Consider the following 25,124-nt stretch of genomic DNA (forward strand, 5'->3'; position numbering starts at 1 on the left):
ATCGCCATCTTACTCATGCACTTAATACCGTACCATCCCTCAGTATAGTGCGATACGGAGAATCATCTTCCAGCTGTCAGTACAATACTGGTACATACATGTATAGCAGCTCAGTATGTCTTTCGAAATAGGAAAAAGTGTCAAAATTAATTGCCAATATTCACCTTCTACCAAACTTTGAAGACTCAGATGTTTGTATTTCAGGTTGTGAAATACAAGTGTTTAGGGTGAGTTTATACATGTTTGAAAATCATTACACAAGGCAATGTGAAACTACACTTTCCTATATTGCCTTGTGTTAAATTGCAATTGTCCCTGTAAGCAGCACCTTCAGATCAGTAAAAATAGTAAGATACCAAACAGTAAAGGACTTCCTGCATCATCTCTCTCAGAAAATCCAGATCAGAAACTACTTTCTGTTTTTACTTGGCCTTGTGAGAATTACTGAGGTACACTAAACACAAGAGCATGCTAAATTGAGCCTTCAAAGACCCACAATTACATACATATATCTACATCAACACTTTTTAAAGGGGAAGGCTAGTAACTGATCAGTGGGAATCAGTGGAAATGCTGGGAGATGATTGTTCCAATTCTTATGGGATTCATTCAAGAGTTCATTGTATATCTATTGTTGTGTGAAAATGATTTGCTTCAGAATGGTCTCATATTCAAGTAATGTGCAGTTTAATGCTTCCAGGTTAGCGTCCCTGGTCAGTGACGGAGCATTAATCTGCACATTACTTGAATATGAGACCGTTCTGAAGCAAATCATTTTCACACAACAATAGATATACAATGAACTCTTGAATGAATCCCATAAGGATTGGAACAATCATCTCTCAGCATTTCCACTGATTCCCACTGATCAGTTACTAGCCTTCCCCTTTAACAACTTGTCTACTTTTGCTGATTTTTTTAACCTGTTGCTGCTTTTGTTTCACTGTTCAAGAAATACACCTCTTGTTCTGGCTGTGCACTCTCTATAAACTAAACATTCTATAGTGACCAGTGGGAAAACTCCTGTTTAAAAAATGATGGAGTGAAGAATGTAAAATAGCAAACATTCAATGCTTGTTTCTTCAAACACATACATGTAATTAGACAAATATTACAAAGTCACAGAAGAACATTTGTAAGGGTTACTTTCTTTGTGTCCTTTACACACAAACCTGCTAAAGATATACGGTGATACACGTACACACTGAACTTTGTAAAGGTCTCCTGTAATTGTTCTTCCACACTAATGGCCAGTAATGAAGGTAGGGATGTACGTAATACTACTTGTTTCCTTTGTACCTGCGCACATATTGACCTTGTACACGCTGGCATTATTTCCTCATTACAGGGAATAACAGGACAAAAATAACCAACCATAGAGAGATTATAAACCTGACTGGGCTCTTTTTCATGATGCTCAAATGACTTGGTTGTTTCAGTTCAACAGACTATCATCCTAGGTGAATGGCAAGCACTCCTGCTATTCACAGATAATGATATTAGATATAAAACCAACACCCAAGACCACATTTCACAGAAGGTGCTGGACAAAACCAGTACAGACTATCTGACAACATGTACAAGGTGTTTGTACTATTATACACATAGTGAATGAACACAAGTGCGATGCTACAAAATTTCACACAAGGTGAAAGATAGAAGCACTAGATTCAACAAGGTGAAGCCGAGCTACATAGTGCAACTCATCTTTCACCGAGTGCAAGAACTTGTTCCATTGCATGGTTGACAGAGACAGTGTGCGATGGAACTTTTAACAACACATTCCGTGATGGGCAATCAACCAATCAGATAACTACATTCTTTTCAGGTGTTGTACAAAACAACATTTATATACAAGGAACAACGTGCATGAGATAACAGTGTCTAAACCGTGACCATGCAATTTTTAAAATCTTTTTCAAATGATAATGCCAAGGATTGCTGAGAAACATTAATTTTACATTTCAAACAATACCATATGTAACATATTACACTATTGTATTGTACTTTCACACAGGTGTGTCAATTCTCTTTTGTTACTTTATTTTGTATGAAATGTAAGACTGTGTTTCTCTGCTTTTCTTTCCACAGCCACAGAAACACTGACATATAGCCCTGGCTGATGTTAGTGTTCACATAGCAATGAAATGAATAATTTTCTTAAAATGAAAAAGTTTAGTCACAAAAGCACTGAAGAACAATATAAACAAAGAGAGGAACCCATTTCCATTTTGTAATCAAAGACCCTCCCATACCAACCACTTATTACAAAAACAAACATGTTTTTTAAAAATCATTTTACAGTAGAAACACTGTATATCGACATGAATTTACAATGACTGTTATTTTTTTTTCAAAATGCATTGATGGAAATTCCTATCAGCAAAATGGTGCAAAATATGATGCAGAAAATCCCCTTGGATTAACAGATAATGAAAGAAAGCAAATTGAATATTCATGAGCTCACACCACACTACTCAGGAAACCAAGTTTCCTCCCTTTATGTTTGGCAGGAACTGGTAGAAGGCCACAATCTTGCCTCTCTCTGAAGTTACTGCCGTCATTGACGGCTATCAGGATTTCACACCAGCAATAGATAAACAACCTCGTCTGATTATCTTTTGCCTTTTTTTTTTTTTTTTTTGGGGGGGGGAGCTAATTGTTGCAATCATATTGGCAAGAAATAGCGTGCATATAAGAGTTTTTGCCTTGTGAATGATTCAGTTGGTGGTCGAGATGCTGTGGTCACAACACATACTGAACTGCTAGTTGAATGAAACTCGCAGCATTGAGCCAAAAACTGTCATTCCATGGTATGCTGGTTTTGTTTTCTTACGTCAATGAAAAGTTTTTCATCTGCTTACAGCTTGGTGCATCCATTTGGACCTTTTCATCATTATCTCTCTATTTTTGGTCAGCTAAACTAAGAGCTCTCTTGAGGAATTCCATCAGTCAAGATGGCTGTACTGAACACTGCCTTCACATTTCTTCTACAAGTTTGTCTGTTCTTTGCTGGTGTACAGCGAACGAGAGGGAGCAAACTGGACGCCCAGGCCCCAGCCCAGGCCCCACCCATTCCTCTAGCCAGCTGTGACATCATCTATAATGACATACCACAATCTGTGCCAACTCAATGTAAAACCCTCATCATACAGAATGCCAATCTGGATGTTCTAACAGCCACCACTTTTGATCATCTCAACGTTACTCACATCACGACTTTGAATATCAGTGGTAATGAAATTGAGGACATCACGAGATCAGCCCTTCGTCACTTCACATCTCTGTCTGTGCTGGATGCTTCTTCTAATGACATCACTTGTATCTACAGTCAAAGTTTTGAAAACATGACTACCCTCTCTGAGCTATACTTACAAGGAAACAAAATCGACAGCATTGATGATCATGCCTTTGATCAACTGACAGAGCTGAGAACTCTGCGACTAGATGACAACCGCCTAACAAGCATCCAGACTGCTTTTCACTCTACTCCTGAATTGGTGTCTCTAAACCTGACCCTGAACAGAATTAGTCATATTGCATCAAATGCCTTCAGAGAAACGGCAAGGATGGAGGAATTGCTGCTTGGTTACAATCATCTCACTCAGATTCCATCAGCCATCACAAGTGGTAGCATGCGCAAACTGAAAACTCTGAATCTCATGAGTAATGACATTAACACTGCACTGACAACAGAAAGTCTCAATCTGGAATACCTCCATGAGTTGTACCTAAGCAACAACCATATCACTACAATTTCTAAGGATGCTTTTGACCAACTTGACATGCTAGAGGTGTTGCATCTTGACTTAAATCAACTGACAACATTTGAGGTGTGGGAGCACTCCAATCTGCAAAACTTGCAGGTACTGCTCTTGGACCAAAACAGGTGGCACTGTAACTGCAGTGACATGGCTGCTTGGGAGTCACTTCAACGGACGATTGACATAAGCGACCTGATGCTTGTGAATCCCAATAAAACCACCTGTTTTACCCCGCTGGCATCAAGAGGTACAATGACTTTTGACTTCATTGCAATGTGTCAGCAGTCAGACAAAAAGCTACCACCTTACATATTCATAATCATAGGGTTGGTGGGTATTTTAATTTTTCTGGTATGTTTGTCATGTTGTTGCTACTGCCGGAGACGAATGAGATCACATAATGTAACTCCCACTGCAATGGAGGCTCAAGACCTATCACAGCAAGGTAACTGCATCCCACCGTTAAAGCATGAATACATGACCTCAAATGGACGACCACCTTGCGGTGGGACAAGATCAGTGGATGGAAATCACAATCAAGGAGACACAAGTACCATTCGCAGTGCACACATCTATGACTACGCAAAGGTACAGGGTGAAATCTGCAGGGATCCGTCATACACGTATGTCAACAGTCAGCTTTTGAGACTAAAGATGGAGCGCTCTAATCTTGTTTCAACGTCTCCTAACCTGCCAAAGCCAAACAGGGAGAGCAATAATTATTAGTACTGGGCTCTGTGAAATAAACATGTGAAGATTACTATAATTACTACTGAAATGCAAAGTGGATGAAGCATTTGTTGTCTTGCAACCTTCAGAGGCAGGTCACTTAAACCTAGCGTAATACATCTCTCATGAAGAAAAAAGTAGAAGTGATTTTTAGGAGGAAGCTCATTGACATCCTAGCCAGCCATCGGCAGGCAGAGTATGTATATAAGAACTGAACGATGATGTACTATCCCCTGCTACTTCTGCTTCATTAAGAGGATGTAGATAGGCTGTATCTATATATTTATGTACACTGTATATACTACTCTTGAAATGGCTTTGAAGCATTTACATCTATTTTGATTTTTCCATAATCAAAACAAAACAATCACAAAGACTTGATTAGACTATTTTCATAGAAATATCATTTAATGCTCTTGGTAAGCAAATTATCATAATGGCTTATTCACTTTTGTTGATGGCATAAAGTGGTAACTCATCAATTACAAGCATAATTTCAGGAACATATATGTACTGTATACACAATATATATACATGTAGGGAGTCTAATTCTTCATGAATTGGGAGTTCCTGTAAATTTCGCAAGAAGCTAAAATTGCGATTGTGATATGCAGTACTGAACGGAGATATGTATGTGCGCCTGTCAATTTCATGTCCGGAACAGAGTTAATATTTTCATATGTTGGCATATACAGTATCCTCTCTCCCTATCTTCCTCTATCTTTCTGTCTATCTCTATCTACCTATCTATCTATCTATCTATCTATCTATCTATCTATCTATCTATCTATCTCTCTGCCCCTACATCTGTCCTCCTAGTCTACCTGTCTGTATCACACCACATGTAGATAAAGTGTCAATGTATTGCAGAGTCCTCATTGTGTATCAAAGTGATTTCCATTTTTTGTCATGAAGTGTAATTAACACCATGTGTGTAACAGGAAAGATCAGACTATCAGGCTGCTTAATTTTACTTTTCCTTTTGACAAAAATGTGTGCAAGATTTGAACTCCTGGTCATGATATTAAGCTCTCCATTACCATCTGCTGATACCTCTACAAACTTCATAACAACGAATAGCCAACACACTCTGTACTTACGGATTTCATGTAGTTCTGTTAAACCAAGGTACTAGATTTCATGAGAAATTATGCCTAATTTATACTGGAGAAATTTCGAGGCAAAACATGTAAATCTTTTCATGTTATGACATGGGATTGTGGTAGACTAGACATTACTGAACAGAAATGAAAATTAAGGTAAGCTATGTCATCACAGAGTTCCTACAGCAGATGTGGGTGGGTTAGAAAACATTGGTACTTTCCATATCATTTCATATCATAATTCCAATGTAAATACAATCAGTTTAAAGGAGGCAAGTATCCCTGTATTGGTCAATATGAGATACAAGAAATCAATTTTCTTTTGTATATGTTGTAAATAGTGATTCATGCTTGACACTCTACAATGTCAAAGCTCAGAATGTTGCAATATGATATATGTATGATTCACAATGTGTGTATATGGCTATTATAAGAGGGAGAGAGAGAAAAAAAGAATTTGGTTTCACTGTACATAATTAGGAGATATATTATTGTAAATATATTAAAGAACTGAGCATAATTGCAAAAACCATAAAGAATAAAGTATGTAATCGTTGTTCTTTCTCAATGTAATATTACTTCAGGACATTATAACCCTATTCCACAGAGATTTCTTCTCATCGGTCATTTGTTGGAAGCAAAGTCTGTTGCTTCTCGCCACTCGTTGTGGTGTACCGGATCAAAATCTGATGAATCTGACTTGTGATGATTGACTACTATCAGGTTAGTGCCAAACATGTCAAGCGAGATCCGATGAGGCAAGATTATGAGGATCACACATGACATGTCTGATACTTATCTGAGAGTTGCCCAACACAGGATGGATTAAGCAGACTGTGATCCGATATAATTCGGTGGGTGGCACTTTTGATGAGTGACCGATGAGAAAAATTTCTGGTATTAGCACAGCAGAAAACATCATTGTTCAACAGACATAAACAAATTGTCAGAAGAAAAAGCAAGGAATGAATGGCACCATTGATAGTTCAGGAAAAAGACTGGTAAATGAGAGAGAATTAAAGGAGAGAGAGAGACTGAGAAAAGAATAAAATGAGAGAGAGAGAAGGAGAGAGAGAGAGAGAGCAAATGAGAGAGAGAGAGAGAGAGAGAGCAATGATGACAAAGAAGAAGGAAGAAGATATTCATAAGGTAAGAGGGAAAGAGAAACAGACAGACATGACATTTTGCAGACACGAAACACTTAAGAGTTAAGGATCCTTAAAAAGGAAAGCAAGTAATACAAACACACAGGAAAAGTAAACGTGGAAAGATAACAAAACAAGTGAAACATAACAAAACTAGAAAAGCACTTTGAGAGTGCAGACCTCCACCAAGCATGCAGCTCATTTCAACCACTGATCTTGTTTTTCCAGAGATATCGGTGAATTCCATCCATAGGCCTACGTAGTTATAACATTGTTTGCTGAAAGTCTCCCTATTTCCCAATGTAGAAGCCTTTGTTACGTCATAAACCATCAGCTGCAGGGCGCGCCTCGCCCTAGCAGAAACTAGAGCACGCACTTTAGTGCGAGCATGCAAACCTCAAATACGCACAGCCTGAACTCCCAAGTTCATTGACCCTACCTGCCAAAATATAAAAAAATCCTTCATAAATTCCCCCAAAATTTTCGGATCACTACCAAAAGTTAATCGTTTGTTACTTGTGTCATTCTCAACCTTTCCTGCAAGTTTCATCCCAATCCGTTATCTACTTTTTTAGTTATTTTGCACATGGACAAACAAACAAATGAACGAACGAATGAACGAACAAACCTATAGTAACGAAAATATAACATCCTCCCCTGGCGGAGGTAAAAATCAAGAGCTAGAGGTATGAGGTATACACATACTGCATGGTTTTCATGTGAACTGAGCCTCTTTCATAAATTCCAGCTAACATAGATAAACTAAGAACCATATGAGAATATTATCTATATTGAGTAATGAATAGTGATGCAGAGCACAATTGAAAGGACTTGATTATAAGCTAGTCACTCAAGAAGTGTGAGCCATTTTCTGAGAAGGGCAGAGTATTATAAAGAATTATTGTATTTTAAATTCTACTTTAGTGTCTAATCCAAATACATGTAACCGAGTACCCTTCATTCTCATCTCACACCATCTGTCACTGTGGGCAAAACACAAAATCTAGGCATCTTTGGGTAAAGCCCTTTTTGTTTGTAAAACAAGTGCTGAGAGCTTTAAAATAAATTGGAATAAAATGCAGTCTCTTGTAGTGCCACATAGAGAGCATATGTGACCCTGCACCACAAAACCAAAAAAAAAAAAAAAGTCGCCAGACATGGATTTTCAGTTAAGGGCAGATTCTGAAAACGCAGACTCTCTGCTTTAAAATGATGTATATCTCAATTCAAATGGACTCCCTAACCTACCTAAATACTGGAAAGAAAGCACACACTCTGGAAAAGTGTGAATTGAGAAAAGTGCTTTATCTTTACCAAGCCGTGCTAGCTGTGCCATGAAAGGGACAAAACACAGGATGTAAACCACTGGAGCAACAATAATGAAGGGATTATCAGATTAAAGATAATATAAGGTTTTGGTACCTCAAAAGTTTCCCTGAGTTTCCTTGTCTTAGTTTGTGTTTCAGGTTAAAGTACCTTTCATATAACTAACACTGTGAGACTTACTCGTCCCAAAGTGCTCTCATGTCTGAGTAATCATGCAATAATGGTTTCGTACCAGAGCAGAGCGGGCTCTGAAAAATTCGAACAAGCCGTTTAGTTTGATTTGACGCGGTACCAAGAGAATCAATATACACGTATTGTACGAAACCATTATTGCATGATTACTATTCTGACATGAGAGCACTTTGGGGCGAGTAAGTCTCACAGTGTTAGTTGTATGAAAGGTACTTTAACCTGAAACACAAACTAAGACAAGGAAACTCAGGGAAACTTTTGAGGTTGGTACCAAAACTTTATATTACTGTAAAACATGATATATTCGCGGCATGAAATTTTCGCGAAGTGCCACTGGCGTTCAATGCATATAGTGTAAACAAGAACTTTCGCGTGCATTTTAATTTCGCGAATCTTGGCGCTCGCGAAATTAAAGTGCACGTGAAAATTCCTCGTTTTACAGTATCTTTAAGCTGAAATTTGGCATGTTCTATTAGCACATTCTGCCCATGATTAACGCTAACTTTCAAAGCATTAGCGCTATTCTTTCAGGAGTTATGATAGTGAAGAGTGTGCAAAGGATTTCAAGACATGAAAAGCGGCCTCTAAGTCATACCTGATCATTCTACTCTTCCCAAAAAAGGGTTGTAGAAAAACTGTTAAAAACACTTTCCCACTAATGTTACAATACCAAACTGAAGAATAATGTAGAAGGAAAGCTTTATCAGAAAATATGAAAAACTCAAGATTGACTTGGCTGAACCATTTCACCTTTTTTGAGTCGTCACTTAAAATCAAGGGGCGCGACTTTTGTTTTGTTTTGTGGGGCATGGCCACATATAATACCTATTCAGGGGTTCCACTAGCAGTAATGATTCTATTCCTAGTTTTCACTTGATACAACTCACTTGTACCACTCCTATTTACAGAAAAAAACTAGAAATGTCGCTATGGCGACTGATGCCTCCGCCATAATGCATGATTCTCCAAATAGGCGTATAGTACAATGTCTTCACAATGTGTGATCCATGACAGTTTCACATAACTGGCAAAATATTGAAATGACAGGTTTGTCAGAAATGTCTTGAACTGGGTTTGCTTTAATTTTCTAAGAGTGCAGATTTGGGGAATTGAGAATTTTTACTTGAATTCAGACAGACCTTTTTATAAGTTTATGCATTGGGTAATTTCCAAGGTGCAAAGAAAGAGTGTAATAATGGTACAAAATGGATTTTTTTTTTTTTTTTTTTTTTTTTTGGGGGGGGGGGAGGGCATTGAAACCTGGCATTTGACCCTTGACCGTTGACCTTTGACCTTCTGGCTAGAAATTTCCAAGAGAATCTCCATTAAGTAATGCATGTATTAAGTTTTGAAACTAATAATGCAAGCATTGCATATACTAGTATATGAGGGAAATAGTAAAATTTTGAGGAGATGACCTTGACCTTTGACCCCTGACTATTGACCCATGACCCCTAAATTCCCTAGATAATCCCTGGCAGTCAGTACATGCGTATGTACTAAGTTCCACAAAGATACATTGAACCATTTGCGAGAAAAGAGATATTGCAACATTTTCACCTAACTTTTGACCTTTTGACCTTTGACCTTATGACATGAAACTCTCTCTGGAGAATCTTTACGCAGTAGTACATGTCCACACCAAGTTTCAAGAAAATACCTTTGGGCATTGCATAGATATGGGGGAAATTGCAACATTTGTAGCATTTGACCTTGACCTTTTGACCTTTGACCTCTTGCCAATATCACTAAAATCTGCTCAACTAATTGTCCCATCATACATTATCCTTGGACCAAGTTTGGTGAAAGCTGCGTCATCCAGTTTTGAGTTATCATGTAAACAGATAAATTTTAGGATTTGACCTTGATCTTTGACCTTTGAACTCTGTCCGATTTCACTGGAAAACTAATCAAGTAATTTTCCCATCATACATCAACTTCAAACAAAGTTTGGTGAAATTTGCTTTATCCAGTCTTGAGTTATCGCGTAAACGGATACAATTTCATGATTTGACCTTGACCTTTGACCTTTGACCTTTAGCCGATTTTACCCAAAATCTAATCAAATAATTGCCCCATCATACTTCATACTTGGACCAAGTTTGGTAAAATTCCAGTAAATACTACTCAAGTTATCACGTAAACGAAAGCGGACGGACGGACGTACGGACGGACAACCCGAACACATAATGCCTCCGGCACCACTTCGTGGCGGAGGCATAAAAATGCTTGAAAATAGCCACGTTGGCACTAAGGAGCCCAACCACAATGCCTCAAGCGAACAACATGAATAATTTGAACAACTGCTACTTTTTACTATTAAGAATGATTCTTACCGAGATTCAATCTTATTGGTGATGATGTGATCATGCATTGTGCAGATTGAAGCACAAACATGCAATTTAACTGGTAGTCCCAGGTGGAGGTGATGTTCATTATTCCTGATGGTTTGTTCAGCCGAAAATGAAATAAGGTTTGTTATTGTGATTGTCTCTTAATCAGAAAATGAGATGTCCCTCTATGTGCACTGGACTTATACTGTCACTGCCTGGTATTTTGTATATATTTTATCTCTTATGGCGACCAGGGATGACATGTCATAGCGCTTTGCATCCAGTGGAAAAGGCGCTCTATAAATGCCTACTATTATTATTATCATTCTGAAGGTTTGTTATTCCAATGTACACAAAATCTGTATAAATTGTACCTAGAGGTTTGTTAATCTGAAAATGAAAAAGGGTTCATTAATCTGAACATTTGTGGCAGTGCTCCGAAAGTTGGTTATTAAATCTGAAGGCTCATAATTCAGAAAATGAAATAACGTTCATTTTTTAGATGTTTGGCTAACGTCTGAAAATGAAATAAAGGTTTGTTCACCCAAAATTGTAAAGATGGTGAGTAATAACAATCCTCTGGAATTACAAACCTTACCTCATTTTTGGATTAATGAACCTCTGGAATAACACAATTCTTTACATATCTTTAGATTAGCATACCTTTTTAATTACATACCTTATTTCACTCTCAGATTAATGAACCTTTTCAATAATGAACATTCAGATGTGACCCCAGATGGAAACCCAAGGAGCTATCATAATGCATCCCATGGAATAGGTTTCGTCTTTAGCCTGCATGTGTAGCTATGCGATATACACTAATAGCATTTCCATTGAACAAGAGAAGATGTTGAACTATTATATCCATGGTCTGCCAAGCAGCTAATTTCCACCACTGATCTTGTTCTTCCATAGACATCAGTGATTTCCACCCATACATAATGAGTATGCATGCTGAAAATCGCTTGAATTCTCAATACAGAAGCTTTTTGTTACATCATAAACAAACCTAAAAAATGCGCCCCTCGAACTCCTAAGTTTATTGACTTTAACTACCAAAATATCAAAAATCCTTCATGAAACCAATAAAAATTTTCGGATCATTACGAAAATGCAATCATCGGATCATTACGAAAATGTAATCATCGGTTCCTTGTTTCATTCTCAATCTATCCTGCAAGCTTAATTCAAATCTGTGCACAACTTTTTGAGTTATTTTACATATGGACAAACAAACAAACGGCAATGAAAACATAACATCCTCCCTTGGCGGAGGTAATAAAGAAAAAAAAAATGTTAAAAACAAGACTGGACATCCTCCCCAGCTTGCTGTAATAAAAGTACTGCATGCTTATAATGAAAGTTAACATGCACACACACACACACACACACACACACACACACACACACACACACACACACATACATACATATACAAATAAAACTTACTATGTTGCCTTTTTCTGTTGATTCTCTGGATGTTTTTCAAACTGCCCAGAGATTTGAAGTTGGCTTGCTTGTCAAGTTTATTCACTCCATTATCAGTCACATTGTCTCTCAAGAGATCCTGCAATCTGGAAACATAACAGAGAAACTATTCTTTGTGGCAGTTTGACTATCAATGAAATTAACTGCAAAATACCAACTTACAAAGAGACAATAATCTACACAAAAATAAACATTAATTCAAATTAGTTTGACTACCATGATGACCTGAAAATTGAAATGTTTGATTTGGACAACACCTCTACTACACATGTATAATCTTTCAGAGAAATCACATGAACTCTTACCTCAATCCTGACCAACTCATGAAAAGAGGAGAAGCATACCATGCCAACCCTAGTACCATTTCAAAGGTTACAGGCGACATACTTCTCATTACATTTCAACCAAGAAAACAAAAAACATCATACAATGTACTTGTAGAGCAGCATAAACAAGAGGTATCTGATAAAGGAATGATGCAGACAATGTTGATATGAAAATTCAATATTGAATCATGTTTAACTCTTTATGTGCCATGTTCGCACGCCCGACTCAGTAGACAGTGTGTGTCAACTTCGTATATTCTGCTCAAACACACAAAGCCGCCCTAAACTAAACTGATTGATAAATTGCCAAAAGCCACATTATGATGAAAGTGTTTCTCACAATTCCATTCCTGTCACATGTAGCATGCATTTTACAATGTAATTGACAATCAAGCAGTGTTCCCTCCTGGATTTGCGAGTAAATTTTGTGAGTAAATTATAAGTTTCTGGCACTGTTTTATTATCAAAAGTCATGACTCTAGTTAAGCATTTTGGGAGATGTTTTACTTATTTCTTTTATCATATCTTTCTTCATAGATACAATGTATGTTCTATCTGCCATTCAAGATAGTGAATCACAAGTGTTGATATTATCATCATTGTGTTCATCAAAATGTATTGTTTATTATTAAGAGTAATGATGAGACATAAAATGGGTTATGTTCAGGTCTTCAGCCTGCATAACACATGATATGTAAGAGACAAGAGACTACAACACCAACTAAGTTTGTGTGTGTGTGTTTTTTAATTCAATGTACTGATAATGCCTTACCTTTCAACAACCTCTTCTTCACTTGAACAGTATGGGACAACATTAGGATAAACATACTTTGGTCTGATGTAGCCTAAGAAATCCCTAACCTGGAAGGAAATATAAACAGAACACTCTGTATGAGTCAAAGAAGCATGAGCAAAATAATATCTTCCTCACAGCAAAACAAACAAACAAACAAACAAACAAACAATAAAACACCCCGAAGAGTCATGTCTTTTCCCAAATGCATTCACTTACAATAACTGTGCCTGAGTTAAATTTACAGAGTTGGATATTGGAAGAGCAGAAGGAAAAGCACAGTCTCCCTTTCACTTCAAATACAGCTGTATGAGAGAATATCACTGCATGAGTTGCGGTGGCTATGTTTCTATAAATCTCAATTTTGGTGCCCCTGCACGCTCATATAGAACTTTGGAAATTAAAAATGACCTAAGATTAAGTCATTGCATATCAGTAACAACTGGAATGTACAGGAGCAGATCCAGGGGGAGCGTACCGGGCGCAAGCCCCCCCCCCCCCCCCCATTTTCCTTTAAACAAAAGAAAATTAAAAAAAATGGGGAAGGGGTGCATGCACCCTCCTTTGATTTTGAAAAAGGTGCCCCCTCTATACGGAATTCCTGGATTTGCCCCTGATGTACTCTCACATGCTTTTCTCTGCCGCCTGCATAGCGTCAGCCTTATCCATAAAGGGCCTTAAAGAACTTCCCCTGTTATGTAAAAAGGGCACTAATAGTGTACAAAGTCTATTGTGTTAAAGACCTTTTGATGTAAGACCAACAATATCATGCTTTCTCTGACACAAATTCTGCAATCAATGAAGTCCACATGGCTGTGGTGATGTCTGGTTGTGTTATGACTGGCTACGGCTACTCTGACTTAATGCAGCAATGATCAGTGATTAGAACATGACACACACACATACTGATTAAAAGTATGCACACATCTGCATTAAAGGCATAATTTACCATTTGCAGATGAAAGTATTAGTGCTATAAAATAGTTCTAAAATGTGAGTTAGGGATAGAAACAACCACTGTCAAAATTTGAATCCGTATAATCGATGTTAAGTGTTGTTAAATACACAAAATGTGAACAAGAGTTATAATAAAAAATTTTCCAGACTAAACCGTATACAGTTACGGTTTATTGAGAAAAACCCTGATATCTCCTTATATTTTAGGTTTTATTGCAAATATTTCATATGGTAGGATGTTTTATGATACAACAGACCTGCACATATGCATCAAATATGATATCTTGAAAATTTTTGAAATCACTGCTCCCAAAGGTAAACTGGACCTTTAACATTTGTGTTTTAGTATGTGATAGCACAGTGTTTTTCATGTATTGTCTAATCAATTGATTAAACTCAAAGGGAAGTGTATACAATCCATGGACAAAATCCACATACGTATGTTATTCACAGCAATGTCCAACAGACGTGCTTTAGCATAAATCTGTTATTTCTCACATATATTGTGCATATAATCACGGATGATCGAGTAAAAAAAAAAAAAAATAATAAATGACTCCTCTATTTCAATGAAATCTCCTAGGCTTTTTCATCTACCCAATGATACCATAATTACAGGACAAAGGATGAGATACTTCAAGGTGGATTAATGATCATTCTTGAAAACTAAACAAACTGGCACTAATTTTGTTGGGCTTGAGGGTTGCTCCCATACACACCATTATAGGTCACAAACGAATGAGAATGAAAACATGATCTCATTTCCCACTTTGCAAAGCTTTGGATTCATGACCCATTAATTCTGAGATTGAGGTTTTCAAAACACAGAAAGAAAAGAGAGATCTCAAAGAAATAAAAGTTCACTGCACTTTCTGGAACAGCATCTCATTTCATGGTTTGTTTGTTGGTTTGTTTTTTGTTTCCATGCAGAAAGGATACGTGAAGTCATGTACATACATGAATACCTTAATGTATTTGACAGCAAACATATGGGCATGTAAAGGAAGTGTGGATGTAATATTCCACTGTCATCCTTTTTAATCAGATTTTGAGTGTTTTGGTGAGTGCTTGTAACATGGAATCAAGCGTGTTAGTGCAGCATTGCAACTGTCATCAGATCTACACACTGTTCATAGTAAATATGAATTGACCAGCACAGTACACAATGTTCATGCTCCTGCCATTTTTTATAATAAATGACATCATTTCGATGTGAACTATTTATCGTATTACATTGTAGTTGTATTAAATTGTAGCTGCCTTGGACTGTTCTTTTCCAATATCCACAACAACTATAAAGTATATACATTTTCATGTATTAACAAAATCAGGAGGCCACCCACATTATAATACTATCTACAGAACTGTATAATCCAATGTAATCACATTTATCTTTACAATTATGAGAAATATAACATTCAATTCAAGTGTGCACATGCTCACATAGACTGAATAAAAAATCCATTGGAAACAAAACAAAGTTCTACAATGTACTTTCAGTCTGAGTGTAAGTTTAGCAGATATTACTCATGAAAATATCTATTGGGACAATCCCAACATTGGAGTTCCACTTAAGTTGACTATTTACCTGAATGAGTGTTATATATCCAATATATTACAAAACCACAAATTATATCCTTGAACAAAAAAAAGGACAAAAAAAGGGGAAAAAAGACAAAACATAATAAAGAAATTCATTTTAAAAAAGAGATTGTGGCACATGGAAATAATATCACTAACAGGAAATACGTCACCATGTCATTCCTGTAATCAATGGTAAGCACAGAAAATAGAAGTGATTCCCCTTTTCTTTGTGCAAACAATGAGTCAGTGCAATTAATATTTTAAGAGGCACAATAGAAATAACAATGACACACACACACACACACACACAAAAAAAAAAAAACAGTATGAGGGCTACCTACAAAGTACAAAACCAAATCCTAAATATGAAGGAAAACATATGAGTACTTATAAAAAGAAACTCTCTGGAACCTGTTACTTTTCTATAGTTGAACTTTTTTTCTGAAAGATATTTTTGTCAGGGATGCAACTAAAATAAGTCTTTACTCCCACTCCTCAAGATATTATAGCCTATCATTACTAACAAACATTTTTTATTTTCAATGCATTTCTTCTAATAAGTAGAGAAGCACTCTGAGAGTTCAGACCTCTGCCAAGCAGCTAATTTCCACCACTGATCTTGTTCTTCCATAGAGATCAGTGATTTCCACCCATACATAATGAGTATGCATGCTGAAAATTGCTTGAATTCTCAATACAGAAGCTTTTTGTTACATCATAAACCCTCAGCTGCGCGGGCGCACCTCGCCCTCGCAAAAACTAGAGCACGAACCTTAGTGCACATATGAAAAACCTAATAAATGTGCCCCTCGAACTCCAAGTTTATTGACCTTAACTGCCAAAATATCAAAAATCCTTCATGAAACCCATACAAATTTTCGGATCATTACCAAAATTTCATCATCGGTTCCTTGTGTCATTCTCAATTTATCCTGCAAGCTTAATTCAAATCCACGCACAATTTTTCTAGTTATTTTGCAGATGTATGCCTTGGACTGTTCTTGGCCAATCTCCACAACAACTAAGTATACACATTTTCATGTATTAACAAAATCAGGAGGCCCCCCACATTATAATACTATCTACAGAACTGTACATTCCAATGTAATCACATTTATCTATACAATTATGAGAAATATAACATTCAATTCAAGTGTGCATGTGTATGCCTTGTCATGACTAGACATACAGCAAAACTCATGAGCATCATATTCGTACAGGGCCTGCCTACACAGAGAAGGCAAAATTGTAAAACCACCAGTAATTGTAAAACCAGACATTTTCATATGAATGAACCTTCTTGAATTTCATAAGGATTCAAGATTCAAAATTGCACATAAAAGTGTTGATCTACATGATGCATGGAATGCCAGTACTATGCCATACACGATACGAGTATTGGTAAGTTCCCCTGGGTCCGGCTAGCTCGGCCCATGGGACAACTCAGACCACTCTTCAAAGGTGGGCCAAATGGTCCCAGCTGGTTCGTATCAATAGTGTAGTCCATTGTTGGAGTGCCTTGCAATTTCATTTTGAGAGTGCACAGTTACTAGACTACAGGACTACAGCTACGGGTGTCTTGCACAGACGCTGGGCCGGTATACTGCATGCATGCCGCACCCACCGGCCTCTCACATGCTGACTCTCTCTCGAGCCATGCATCTGCATGAGTAGATGCTGTCACGGCTGGCTGCCTGGTGGCCTGGCGGCGCAGTGCGACAGCATCAACCTAGCTGCGTACGTGAAGATTTGCATGTGTTTGCATGTTTTGAGAGCACTAGTATCGTAGTACACTGAGTGTACAAAAAATTATCGAACTGCATTGTACGCAATCGAATACAGTCGATAACACCAGGCGACTACTCTTAGATCAAGGCGCATATAATTTTTGGCTTTTTAGAGATTGCTCCGTTTCTCTTTATATATTGCTATATCTCTGTATGTGACAAACTTTGCACTCTTATATTTGATAGGGATATTACCAGTACAATAACCTACAATGTCAGAAAAAATAAATTTAACACTAGACAACCTAACTACTGTGTAATTCTGGTTTCAAGTCTCATATTCATTAAGTTGCCCCTTGACCCAACCAAGAACCTACCCTCATCCCGCCCACAGCTCCCCATTCAAAAAACATTCCATAGGACCAGTGTTATACTTATAGTGACATACATGTAGGCAGTTCATGTAATTGTGAGTAAATTTTGTCAAACCCAAAATTTAAAGCTTTCACTCCTGCCAGGGGAAAAAAAATCATGCCTACTTAAAACAGGGTATTACAGAGGGACAGCTTTGACTGCAAGTTTTTCTTCACAGGAACAGTTGTCATCACATTTATTTATGTATGTTTGTATGCATGTATGTAGGGATGTACTATGCAGCCTTGAAATGGTAAAATTATGTATGTCGAAAATTCATGAAATTTAACTTAGTCTCATATTTCAGCTTATTTTAGCATACATAATATAACTCTTGACCAAACCTTGAAATCGGAACCCATTCCGTAACTGAGATATGACCCCCCCCCCCCTCCCTCCCTTTGGAAATTGTTCAAATTTTGCTGGTAAAACAAAGTAAGCAGTGATATGCTTGTCCCTTCTCAACACACAAAGGGCATGGACTTGGCAAAACAATATATCTACATGCGATACATTGTTTCGCAAAATCCATGTTTACCCAGTGATAGACTGCGCGCTGTGCAACTGCAGAAGCGCGCACATATTGACACTGTATTACTGATAATGTTGGTCTTTCTAGGGTAACATATGAAGTTTTGTGCGAAAACAGAAAAATAGCTGTAGGTTTGCAGAACTTCAAACTTGATTTACTGGAAATGAGGTTGGACATAGATACATTGTTTTGCCATGTCAAGGCCGTATGTACATATAATTATTATTTATTTATTTAGATTTTTTAGTATGTATGTATGTATGTATGTATTCATTCATTCATTTATTCATTCATTTATTGATCTATTATTTATTCATTTATTCACTTAATCATCTAAAGCTTCTTTTTTTGTAGACTTGTCAGAAGCTATTAAATGCTCTTCCCCAGTCATGCAAATTGACTCATATTTATACACTGCCTTAGCCCAGGTGAGCAGGTACTGTACGAGCTGAAATTTTCGCGTACAGTTATTTTCGCGAAATGCTACAATGTACTTGAAGGACATTTTCGCGCATTGTTAATTTCGCAGTTGTGAGGGTCTAACTGAACTGAGTTATTCATACATTGTTGTTTTCATGTGTTGTTATTTTTGCAGTTGAAAGGCGATTCACAACATTCGCGAAAATAAAACCACCACAAAAATTTCACCTCATACAGTAAAGCTGCAAATCAACTGGCATGAAACAGGTGAGCTAAAGACAGGGAACTTACAGTGAGACACAATGAGCCTAACTGGTGTGAGTGGTTAATGAGCAGCAAACAAATGAAGATGAACAACAAATGCAAATTGCATATTGAAATGTATTGCAATGAACAGCAGCAAGCTACAGCAAGGTAATAGGTAACAACAGGTAACTATTTGCAGTCTCTGGACAAGTGGCATACATGCAGCTTCCTACGATCTAAATACCCAGTAGTGTGCCTACTACCTTCAATTTTCACTGCGCATTGCTGGGTGCGACTGCAATACTGATACACCCTGCAAAGTGTAGCAATATGCAGCAATATATACACAGTGTAACAGAGGCATTATGTGAGCAGCCCATTTTTTATTTATTTTTTTAATGAGAAGCAATGAAGATACCTGAACCATGGAGATGCTTTCTCCTTTGAAAAAAGAAAGGAGAAATTTGCAAAGTGTGTCTTTTATTGTCATCATCTCCACTGATAAAGGAACTGGTAAATACCTCTAAAACTAGTGAGGGCTGACAAACCTTGTATTACTTACCTCACTGTAAGACGAATGAAAAGAAAAGCACAGTCTGTATCTGTTTCCCACTTTTCTGCAGAGATGACAAGTTCATTGAAAGGCCATTACCAACCCACAGCCATTACATTTTTTTCGTGTTTTTTTTGTTTGTTTTTTCAATGTACATGTAATTGAATAGACACTATCAAATTAAGTCAATTTTTGTCATGATATTCAAATCCTCCTTGGTTTTAAACAGCATAAGTCTTTGATATCAATGGCTGTTCATGATGTAGGGTTTTTTTTTTTTTTTTTTTTGGTTTTGTTTTTAACGTAGGTATGAAATTGAGATCTTTATTGGTTGTGTTTATCAATTTTTTAGATCTTTACCAAGGGTTTGGAAAAAAAAAATAAGTGAAAGTAATCTTTAGTGCTTTATACATAAGATTTTGATAAAAAAATAAAGGAAATTTATGCCACTGTCCAAGTAAGCTATAGGTGACACAGGTTCAAATCCCAGGCTAATTCCTCCTTTTTCACTTGGGGTTCATGATATCAATCGAACATACAATCTAACTGATGAAGAGTAACAGTAAAAAATAAAATCGCTGTGAGATTTTGTTGTATTAGTGATCTTAACACCACAATGAATAAATACAAACACATGAAAGAAATCCCATAATCTAACTACACTCATCCTCTCTCTGATTATGGAACCAAGAAGTGTAATGCTAATGCCCTGCAGTTATAGTCATGGTGGTAGCATATGCAGTACATGCACGTGCAGTCCAGCACCTGTACAACTGCACTACACATAATCAGTCCAAAGATGATAATAAGTAATAATGGGTTGAGTTTGTGGATCTCTTTCTGAATTACTGTCCAAAATCATAATATTTTTTGGGAAATACAAAATTCATCATCATCATCATCATTATTGCAATTGCAGTTAACAAATCATTTTGTGTTGTTTTTGGGTTGATAATCTGATTTGCTCCCCCATCAACACATTCCCCCATAGGGGCAAAATTAGAACACCACGGACTGCTACTTTCATGAGCAACTTTCATTCTTCACTCCACGGAGATCTAACTATAACATGACTTGCCTCTACTACATATTAGATCTGGAAAAGCTAAACTCAGTTCGGCCCTTTATCTCCAGAATATGTACAAACTATTTAATGACCCTTTTATCACATGATATACACAAACACAATGCTTGTGATTAATTTACACCAGAACCATGAAGAAAATCTGAAATTAGTGACATTTCATCCAAAACCACGATTATTGAAGGATGTTGTCTGCCTGTGGCCTAAACATAGCAAAACAAAACAAAAAGAAGCATAATGATGAACACATTGAGGTGATTCCCTCTGAGTAACTTAAAAAAATGAATTAAAGATGACAGAGAGTACCTTACCTGACCACATCATCAGGTCTGGCATTGCTTGTAAACCACATGGTGCTTGGTTGGACTAGCATCACATCTGATGCAGACTCTAGAGAACAGGACTGTACAAAGAAAGGAAGCGATATCAACCAGTGTTCATCAGCAAAATACTCAAAGAAAGGAAGCGATATCAATCAGTGTTCATCAGAAATATACTCAATTGTCTACAATTCATTAATCTTGTCCTTAAATCACTGATAGCCTAAACAATTTATCATATCATAGTCTGAAATGGGTCTAGGAATCTCTAGCAATCTGATTGGCTGTTTGCACAGTACAAGTGTTTTTACTTCCAGAGTATCCATGATCATTTGCATATTTGCTTGTCTCTGTGTGCATCCAGTTAAACTGAGCCATGCACCTATATGGTTCTTCCACCAAAATTCTTGAAGTAAATCAATGCATGGCTATATTGCTGTATATTTTCATATGATAACTTTTGTACTGAATGCATTACTCACTGTTACTCAACACATGATAAACGATGCATTTGCCCATTCAATGTTTTTACAACAGCATAATATAAGATGCAAAGGTACATTTTTCCAATAGATGTAACTGGATGTTGTGATTTATTTTGGAAATGATATAAAACCCCCTACTGATCAAACTCTGGTCATGACCAAGGGCACAAAATGCTCTAATGATTTATAAAGAGACTTTGTCCACTGAGTTTGCTTCTCCATCTCACCCTTTTTCTTTGATAAAAGACAGAACTGTCAATTTATGCCACAAGCCCTTATTCTTCTTCAGTATTCAGTGTGACAATACATTCCTGCACAACACCCTTATCCTTTCTCAATTTTACTATCTGTAATTGTGCCTCCAAATCTATTGTGCTACTGTACCATTTTTTTAAAATACTTCTCGATATATCTTTTTTTTTTCTACTTCTGTGAAAAGAAGTTGCTCTGTTGGACAGTTTTCATTCTTAACAAGTTCATGCACTCAGTCATAGCATTAAAGGAAAAAAGTTGGCTATACTCAAGTGTGACAATACCATATGAAAGCTATTGTGATATTAAAAAGAAAATTAGAACAAATATGAAACTTGTCACTTTCAGACCAGTTAGGTGATACACTGAGGGTCATCAGACATTGGTCGCCCGTGATCGACACATCTTAAAACGGGACAGTTAGAAATGGAAGCAGTACTATGTATGATTTCATTTATTTAAACGCAATCACACCCTTACATATGGCATACCTCATGCCAGATACAAAGCACAAGTAAGAATAAATTTTGCCTTGCCCATCCTTTATGTGTGTCTACTTCCCACTTTATTGCACTGATGATAGCCTGTGCTGTTTCAGTGCTGTTGCAACTTTTGTTTTTCTGAAGCCTTCAAGGACAACTACTACATCTTGAGAGTAACTAACACTCAAGACAGAGAAAAAGAGTTTGAGTAGGGAATGTGTACACTGTATCGGCATGCATGAATCTGAGTTGAACTGCCATCTGTGGTAAGGTGTCTAGCCAGCTCAGGGACACGCTCATACTGCTTCATTACACCTTCTGAAACATGGACCTGCAGATAAACAAAGTAAACAAACAAAAAACACCCATGTTCAAAATGTTTAGAAACCAGCAGAACATACATGTATAACTTTATCGGCAAATGTTGAATTGTATCAAAGTGCCAGTCAGTTAATAAAGAGGCTTGTTCCTTTATAGCTTATATAGAAAGCAAACTTCTTCATAAGTAATAGCTAAAATGAGCTTTCTACTTTCCTGTTTAAAATCCCTTGTTGACATTTTTATAATTTGTACATGGTCTCTTCACCTACTGTTACATTTTCCTTTCAAATCAAAGGTATAGAGTACACAGTATCACACTAGGCAACTACTCCCTGATGTGTTTCCTTAAGTTGGTTGGAGAGACCCAAGGGTCATAGTGATTTTGATTGCTTTTTTCCAACCCGGCTCCTTAGGGAAGCTCACCAGGGAAATCCTGACATTTTGTTTTCTTGCATTTTGCTTGTTTTGTTTATCTGTCATCACTTTTATGGTTTTGCAAATGGCGAATAAACAACAACAACGACAATGACGCTGACAACGCTGACGACAACAACAATAACAACAACAATAATAATAATAATTATAATCATAATAATATCAAATAATATAAATATTACTAATAACTCACAAAGTTATAAAAATAAGAATTTAATTTATTTCTAAGCTTTTCATTTTGTTGATACATGGTTATCTACCACAGAACCTGTCACAGGTGGTTGTAGGAAAGACTTCCACTTGATTGCAGATGATATCAATCGTAATCAAAGTCTTGACCATTCATTGCAAAAAAAAAACAACAACAACAAATTGCAGTCCCTTTCTAGAAAAAGACGGAGTTAATTATAAAAATACCTTCTGATGGAAAGTCTTGCTCATCTCCACAAACAAGAATTCATAGCCATACTTTGCCTTGCAAGCAAGCTTCACCATGTGACCAGGGCTACGTGTGATTTGCCTTTTGTATGGGAAAAACAAGTAAATGGCTTCAAGGAAAGTAACCCTCACAGTTGTGTCACTCCTTGTAACATACACATTCATTACTATGAAGTCACAAAATGGTATTAAAATACAGTGTTCAACAGAAGTTTAAGAGATGTTATTATCTTTTCTGGTCAATGTAAAGCCATTCATTTCGAAAACAACAAATTCACAGTGATCATCTATTATTTGACCTTCATATCCCTGTTGGGCAATAAGACCTTGTACCTCAAAGATGTAATATATTCAGGTGAAAAAAACAACAACAAACAAACAAACATGGCAGTCAAAGCACTATGGGATAGCCTATCTTTGACATTCCAGGGTGGCTTCATTTTGGAGGTCAGACAGCTAGAAATTGGACAGGACATCACTTGACTAGTTTTCTGGTAATTGATTTACAAAAAAAAAGAATGTGATTTTCACCTAAATTTGAGATGCAAGATCTTGATATCCCAGCAACAACATGCCAGTACATATGTTCACCCTAAAATTTTCATTTTGGCATATCAAGTTGTAATGTTTTGCTTGTTTGTCCTTGTTCGAGGCATTTTTTGGGTAAAGTTGTCTATCATCAGTGTTTCCTAAGATCATTTTGCCTTGAGGTAAAATTCACATTAGAAACAAAAATAAAGCAACATTCCTGAAATGTACAATTTTATCTTGGAAATACCCTTCTGCAGCTACTTTTCTTGTGCATTTTCAGATTGATTTCTAGTTAAATAAAACACATTTTCATTTTGTGTGGGTTATGTGTAAAGTGGTAGTTGTTTCATTTTTCCTGTACAATACCTGTATGTCTACCAAGAAGTGAACCAGAAGTGATGATGGGTCATTTGGCTTTTTCTGCTTGTATGACTGTCAGACTACACACTGTTATTCAGTTGTATTTTTCACAATCTTTTTCTGTGACTAAAGAAGAAAATAGAAATTAGGGCATGTACAATAAAATCAGAAACATTCTATTCTAATTCTGCCACTTTGTCCGGCAGCTTTTTTTTCCTTACTTCTTCCTTCCCAATGAACAAATAAGAGTTCTTTCACACAGTTCAATGCTTTATCATTGTGTACACTGATAGATGTAAATGCATGAATGACTGAAATGAAAGCAGTTGGCATATTCTTAAGTATCAAAAACATTTTGTTGATATTTACACATTTTGTTAAAGGGAAGGTAAACCCAAAGAGCAATATGGATTGAGTGAAAGCAGCAACATTAGTAGAACACATCAGTGAAAGTTTGAGAAAAATCGGACAATCGATGCAAAAGTTATGAATTTTTAAAGTTTTGGTGTTGGAACCGCTGGATGAGGAGACTACTAGAGGATATGACGTATGAGTGGACAACAATACAAAGAAAATATAAAGGATATTCAACAAAAATTCACTTTTCTGGAATTACGAAAGAGCAGTGGACCAACCGCTTTCAGAAAGCAGGGGAAATAATTGCTACCCTTAACATATGTCAATATCAAGTTGATGGAATTTGTAATTTTCATGAAAAATGGATTTTTGTAGTATTTTCTTTATATTTTCTTGATATTGTAGTCCACTCATACGTCATAAC

General features: G+C 36.7%; 1 protein-coding gene across 1 annotated transcript in view; it reads right to left on the reverse strand.

Moving 5' to 3' along the window:
* The window catches only part of LOC140246099 (protein artemis-like), a 65,556-nt gene that overhangs the window by 18,596 nt on the left and 21,836 nt on the right, over positions 1-25,124 (reverse strand). Inside the window, exons 8-13 of the mRNA XM_072325549.1 lie at positions 23,432-23,534; positions 22,482-22,589; positions 21,031-21,122; positions 19,645-19,699; positions 13,182-13,270; positions 12,045-12,169 (exon numbers count right to left, since the gene is read on the reverse strand). Of these exons, the coding sequence (XP_072181650.1) occupies positions 12,045-12,169; positions 13,182-13,270; positions 19,645-19,699; positions 21,031-21,122; positions 22,482-22,589; positions 23,432-23,534 (572 nt within the window). The remainder of the gene's footprint in view (positions 1-12,044; positions 12,170-13,181; positions 13,271-19,644; positions 19,700-21,030; positions 21,123-22,481; positions 22,590-23,431; positions 23,535-25,124) is intronic.

Source organism: Diadema setosum, chromosome 2 (genome assembly GCF_964275005.1).
Source record: "Diadema setosum chromosome 2, eeDiaSeto1, whole genome shotgun sequence".
Taxonomy (NCBI): Eukaryota; Metazoa; Echinodermata; class Echinoidea; order Diadematoida; family Diadematidae; genus Diadema; species Diadema setosum.